Below are 6,467 nucleotides of genomic sequence, written 5' to 3' on the forward strand. Positions count from 1 at the left end.
GAACTTCAAAATATAGTACAAAATTCTTTAAAGTATTTGATTGATAGATTACCCTTTTAATTAGTAATGTTTTTATAATGGGTTTTATAGGAATTAGAAGGTTGTGTTTGTTCAAGATTCTATAAAGATAAAAAAAATTCCTTTAGATATCCACCCAAAATTAGGGGTGGATCCTCTATAACATTAGTTTGACAGTTAAGAGAGTGTCACGTCAATCACAAATTTAAAATTACATCATTAAAAAGTGTTAGAAAATTGGAGGTTCAGTAACCGTCTATTTTTATTGTCATGAATCATGTTAAAAAGGGGTTTTTTTTTTTTTTTTTTGTCAAATCTAATTCAAACCACAAGAACAAGAGATTTTAATTGTTATTATTATTTTTTTTAAGTGATATTTTGTGAGTTGTAGAAGAAGAGTTACAGGGTGCTACAGGAAAACATCACTACAGAGTATCTGGTCCCCCCAAAATTTCTTGTCTTCAATCGCTCTCACCTTTGAAAAAAAAAAAAAAACTTTGATGTAGTAGTTCTTAAAAAAATTCTAAAAAATCCATCGTCTTCAATTCTTCTTTTAGTTGTCCTTCAGTATAAAAACTTAAATTAAACTCTCATTTATTTATTGGTAATCTTTAAGCTTCAATTAAAAACTTAAGGTTACAAGGATATTGAAGGATTTACCTTCTAGTCAACATTTAGATTGAAGAAATTACAAAACAATGTATGTTTTACCACAAGATCTAGGTTACTTAAAAGAGATTGAAAATGAGGATATTTTGATCATTTTAATAATTAAGAAAATAACAGCATTCTCCATTAGCATGATGGTTGGGGATTCCCAAGAGAAATGCATCTCTAGGAAAATATGTATCCTTAAGAATTGATATCTAAAATCTCGAAGGGTTGGGTCAATGACAATTTCGAAACAATGAGCGATTAATGCATTGGTTACGAGTTCGATACCCAATATGAGCATTAATTACTCAAGGGACTCCTGTAAGGATGCATGCTCACTTACCTGATGCATGTGATGTGCTGACTATGGTCTATGAATACTCGATTATCTAAATAAAAGAAAAAAAATTAATCTCTAAAATATTTATTTATTTTTTCTTGAAATCCCAATGGTCATGTTGCTGGATAACCTCAATCCATAGTGAGGCTAGAAATATTTTCCAAAATCCAATGCATATCTCAAAAATTATCAATTAAGAAACAAGAAGCAAATCTTTAATTTGTTTAAGATAGGAAGGAAAATTCTCAATGTTAGGGGAGGGGGGGGGGGGGCATGGTTGGTATACAACTCAAAATTAGAGACATAAATATGGCATCAACTACCATACCAATGCCAGCTATAAATAGAAAAATAAAAAAATAGAAAAAAATAAATTAAAGGAAAAAAGAAAAACATGTCAACAAATGAGAAACACAACACAACGTGTCTTAATCCTTCTCATATGTGTACTTTTCTTCACCTGTCCCTTTCTTTGCCACTCATTTTCTTTTTTCAAATTACAACCCAAAAACCCTAAAAAGTGAAAACAAATCAAAATCTCAGTCCCCAATCCCTTGTTTCTTTTACACTCTTTTATTTTATTTATTTATATATATATTTTTTCTCTCTCTCTCTCTCTCTCTCTCTCTACACTACAAAAGTCTTAAAATGTATGATCGATCTTCTATACCACTCTATCAATAATTGCCGTGTAAACCAACAAAATGCCCAAATAATTTGCTTCTGGCTTGTGTTAGAGGGAACTAGGAGAGTTATTCTTCTTAACCTACACCACCTCTCTCTCTCTCTCTACTTTCCCCACCTTTATTGGTTTTTATTTATTTTTAATGGAATCCATGTCAGGGAATGAATGGCTGGAAAGCCTAAATCAGTCTTCTTCTGCTCTACTTGTCTGTAAGTACTCCATGGTCTTTGGGAGTCTAAGTGGTTGTTTCTCCCCGCATTAGCTACCAATTTTCCCATTTTCTTGGAGGTTTATCTGCAATTTGACCGTGTAAAGGTTACCAAGATTAATTTTGTGATTTGGGTTTTTCATTTTTGTTCATTTTTTAAGTGCCCATCTCTGTTTTTTTTTACCTTTTATTTAACCACATTTTTTTTTTTTTTTTTTGGGGTGAGTTTGGGTTTGCTTTTATTTCTTCTGCAAATCAAATGTATCAAGTTAAACACTCTGAATTTCTGTAAATTGGGTTGTTTATTTTATTGAGTTTCATGTTTCTAAACTTGGGTTTTCTTGATTAATTTTGATTTGGTAGAATTGTGAAGGATTATGTGAGGATGAGCAGAGAAACGGCTTAACTTACAGGGTATGATACGTAGAGCAGTTGTGGAGGAAAAAGAGAGAGTAGAAGAAGAAGAACAAAAGGGGAAAGGTTTTATGGATTGGGATTTGAAAACACCTTCTTGGGATTTCTCTGAATTTGAAAGAGAATCCGCACCCAACATAGTTTCCCTTGTTGGGTCGAGCAGTGGAGGAGAGCAGACAACTAAAGGGGATTGGTCTATGGATTTGAAGCTTGGGAGGTTGGGTGATTTTGGTGATGGGTTAGTGAACAAGTGGAAGGATTCAAGGGATTCGATGACCTTGACGTCTCCATTGGGTTCATTGAAGAGGGCTCGAGCCCCTATGAATGGAACGCAGACAGTTTCATGTTTGGTTGAAGGATGTAAAGCTGACCTTAGTAAATGTAGGGATTATCATAGGCGCCATAAGGTCTGTGAGGTCCATTCCAAGACTCCAAGAGTGATTGTTGGTGGTCAGGAGCAACGGTTCTGCCAACAGTGCAGCAGGTATGGATTAGGAGTGCTTGAAGAAACCAGGAATTTTAAGTTGATTTTCTTTTTGTTCCTGTAATTTTTTTACTCATTCAAGAGTGAATATTAATGGGTAACCAGCATTTACTTTAGTAATGGCATATATAGTTGAAGTTATTGGTTTGTTTAATGTTTGTGCCATCATTCCTTGGCTTTTCTGTGACGTATTTTAAGTTTAATATCATATTGAAATGTTTGAAGATGCTGGGCTTTTTGGGTTCTTTATGGGAAATTTAATGCTTTGGGGAATGGTTTATTGAGTAACTTGTAGAATTTTACATGATAGTTTTTATAGTAGCTTTGTGTAGGTTGGAGGTCAATGACTTAATATGGCGTAGTGTCTGTATCCAACCAAGATAAACTGCTTTTGATACATTTCATGGTGGAATGTGGATCTGTCTTTCCTAACCATTTCAGAAAAGTGAGACATTATCATATTTTAAAATAAATTAAAATATTGTCTGAATCGGTTATTCCCGTTTTCTTGTGTTTGTTGTGTACATCATTCTATATCTCTTTTGGTATTTGACATAGAACTTTATACATGGTGAACCCCAAATAGTAGGATGTTCAGATTCCTAAGTACTCAACAAGATTGGTGTGGCCGTGCGAATTGGGTGTTCATCGATGTCCATGTATGAGAGTTCACATTTTCTGAGCCCTCTAATGCATAGTTGTAGTAGGGTCACTTAAATATGGTCATTTTAGGAGCCCCTTTTGTATCTCCTTGAGGGAGGACTACACAGGTAGAAAGAACCTATGTAGCTTAATTGTTCCCTGGGATTGGTTCTGAGCCTTTTCTACGGAGCTTAGGTGAAGAGTGAAGAAGATGCCTTCTTGAGTGGAAGAATGTTGTATTCTTGCTATATGAATTTTCAAGTGAGAAGGTTTAGAATTTGGAACTATGGAAAATGCATATCCTTGTTTCTCACAATTCATAAAAAAATTTGGAAATCATATCTTAATCTGTTGACATCAATACCATACATCTTTTTAACCTATTTTCCCCTCAATAACCAAAAGCTTTGTCCTTTAGGAATCTTTTATCTGCCATGATTTCTCTTATCTTTTGTTTCTCCTTTTTTTGTTCGTCAATTATAATTCAATTGGATAAGAAAGTCCAAATCTTAAATTACTTGCTTACCCAGAATATTAGATGTTTATTTGGGAATTGGTCCTTTTGATAACTTTTTTCCTGAATTGTAGGTTCTTTCTAGTTCTTGTTCTTTGCTACGCTAGCAGCTAAGTTATCTTGGCATTGATCTTTTATTTGTGAATTAGATTGCATATGATCTTTTAATGCACTTCTTTGTTACCTTTATAACAAAGTCCTTTTATTACTACCTCAATCCATGTCATTTTAGGCGTTCTTCTGACCTTTGTAGAGTTGCACAACAGTGGAAGACCAGAAGGATATGAAATTTAGCCAACTAGCATGGGACCCCCCCCCCCCCCCCCCCCAAATAACATAGTAGTAAATACAGTCCAGTTTGGTGCTTCAACTTTCTTATATGTCCTTTGATTAGAGTAGTTGCTAAAACTATGAAAATGGAAGTTTTATTTTCCATACATCGCATAATGCACTTCTTTGGTTTTATTAATTGTTTCCTTTAAAAAACTGATACTTTTCTCTAATATGATATTGTGCTAGCACGTAAAATTATGTACCCATGTGATCCTTTTCTTGTAGGTTCCATCTGTTGGTGGAGTTTGATGAGGTAAAGAGAAGCTGTAGGAAACGTCTTGATGGACACAACAGGCGTCGGCGGAAACCTCAGCCTGAATCCTTGTCCTTTAATTCTAGAAGTTTATTCTCCAACCACCAAGGTTTGGATCCTGCCCAAAAAGTTTCTACATAATGGGCTGCTTCTTGCTGTGCCCTTTCCCGAAGAACGTATTTCTCTGTTCTAGCAGAATCAAAGCATATCAAGCACCGTGAAATTAATTTTCTTTTTCCCCATTTACAGGTACGAGGCTATTTCCATTCGCTAATCCACAAGTACTTCCTTCAACTACTGTGATGAGCCCCACTTGGAATGCTGTTGTCAAAACCGAGCAAGATACAATGCTTTATTGCTGCCACCCTTCATTGCACTACGTTGAGAGAGAAAACCAGTTTTCCGGATCCTTTTCCCACACCTATAAAGGAGAGAAACAATTCCCTTTCACACGTGTCAACGACCCCACACTCGGTCATCGAACAACCCCCGAAGCTTCTATCTGCCAACCACTTCTCAACACTATCGCTACGTCCGAAAATAATGGAACGGGCAGGAATGTCTACTCTAATAGGTTAACTCAAGTTCTCGACTCCGATTGTGCTCTCTCTCTTCTGTCATCACCACCAAATCGGACTTCAGGTATCAGTATGAGCCATGTGGTGCAGCCTGACCCTATACCCATGGCTCAGCCCTTAGAAGCTGGCATGCAGTATAATAATGGTCTTGGTAGGTATCAATCACAAGGAATGGAAGGTGAGCAGGTGAGCTCACTTTTAGTTTCTGATGCCGATGATTCTGAAATCCATTGCCAAGGAATCTTTCACATTGGGCCTGATGGGTCATCTCACAGTGGGGTGCAACAAATGCTTCCCTTCTCTTGGGAGTAGCTAAGATCGCTCCCGTGGTTTTTCTCATCCTTGTAATTTTACATCTTCGAGGAAAAAGTAAGGTTACCTAAGACGTTTCTTTCTCAATGTTCAGACTCTCATGTTAATTATTTCAGATTTTAGCCTCTTTTTCTACATTTATGTTAATGTGGGATGTTTAACCTTAAGATGGCTGTTATGCAAATTCTGCCTAATTCTTTTATCATAATGTTTGGTTTATAGATTGATACCTGACATTACTGTCAAATGAGACCTCGTTCTTTAGGGTTCTTTTGGTTGCATTATTTTGCTTATTTCCCTTGCATTCTGATCTGTAGTTGTAAAAAAAGGGAGTTTAATTATCTCTATTCGTGCTATTTTTAACGTTTCTCTTTACATTGAACTTGGCACGATGTAATTGCATATGTAATCGATGAAAACGAACCCCGGGAGTCTAGTCCCCGACTTTGCAATGAATCCCATCAACAATTTAGTATTCTTTTCGATTCTTATTCTTTTTATATTGTTTGTTTTGTATTCATCAATTTTGTATCCAAAAATATGCATGGGTCCTTAAGATGGTCAAAATACATTCCCATCCTCCTTTTTATTAGGTGCTTTACAATATTTTACAACCATAAGACTTCGAACCTATTTTTCTATAATTTATCCTTCTATAATCAAATGAAATTTTAAATACTTAGCCCAAATGAGTGAGTGGGTGTTTTTTGTTTATTAATCAATCATGATTGGTGTATAGTTTATAATTAATTTTAAAACAACTCCTCGACCTGATTTGATTGAATTTTGATGTGATTTGGCCCCAAAACTTCTTGGAACCAACTCACCTAGCCCATTTGGAAAATCATCTAATTTATTGTCTCAGAAGCAGATTTTAAATTTTGATCTAAAAAATATTTGACTACTTTTGTTTGATGGGGGAAGTTAGGATTAAAAGTATGGTAAAGTAGCCTTGCAACTTGTGTTGTGTTACTTTATTTGGACATCTACCACACATTAGTAAAGTTTCTCTCTTTTGAGATGTATATGGAG

At 35.3% G+C, this 6,467-nt stretch overlaps 1 protein-coding gene across 2 annotated transcripts; it reads left to right on the top strand.

The window, feature by feature from the left end:
• The first annotated feature begins 1,641 nt into the window (after nt 1-1,641).
• Nucleotides 1,642-5,557, top strand: LOC147400832 (squamosa promoter-binding-like protein 13A). 2 transcript variants are annotated; one of them, XM_086441864.1, is made up of 4 exons: nt 1,642-2,012; nt 2,269-2,803; nt 4,518-4,654; nt 4,795-5,557. In XM_086441864.1, exons 2-4 carry the CDS (start codon nt 2,322-2,324, stop codon nt 5,433-5,435), a joined length of 1,260 nt encoding a protein of 419 aa, XP_086297990.1. In that variant the 5' UTR covers nt 1,642-2,012; nt 2,269-2,321; the 3' UTR covers nt 5,436-5,557. The 2 variants fall into 2 exon arrangements, with proteins under 2 accessions (XP_086297990.1, XP_086297989.1); XM_086441863.1 differs by having other exon boundaries at nt 1,642-1,906.
• Nucleotides 5,558-6,467: the final 910 nt, after the last annotated feature.

Source organism: Akebia trifoliata, chromosome 5, assembly GCF_017979445.1.
Source record: "Akebia trifoliata isolate Shusen 1 chromosome 5, ASM1797944v1, whole genome shotgun sequence".
Classification (NCBI taxonomy): Eukaryota; Viridiplantae; Streptophyta; class Magnoliopsida; order Ranunculales; family Lardizabalaceae; genus Akebia; species Akebia trifoliata.

What these genes read in the sequence shown, in the direction of transcription:
- LOC147400832 (XM_086441864.1), top strand. Translation starts at nt 2,322, where the DNA reads ATGATACGTAGAGCAGTTGTGGAGGAAAAAGAGAGAGTAGAAGAAGAA. An exon ending in TTCTGCCAACAGTGCAGCAG is followed by an intron (nt 2,804 to 4,517) that starts GTATGGATTAGG and finishes CTTTTCTTGTAG; the next exon opens with GTTCCATCTGTTGGTGGAGT. An exon ending in TTTATTCTCCAACCACCAAG is followed by an intron (nt 4,655 to 4,794) that starts GTTTGGATCCTG and finishes CCCCATTTACAG; the next exon opens with GTACGAGGCTATTTCCATTC.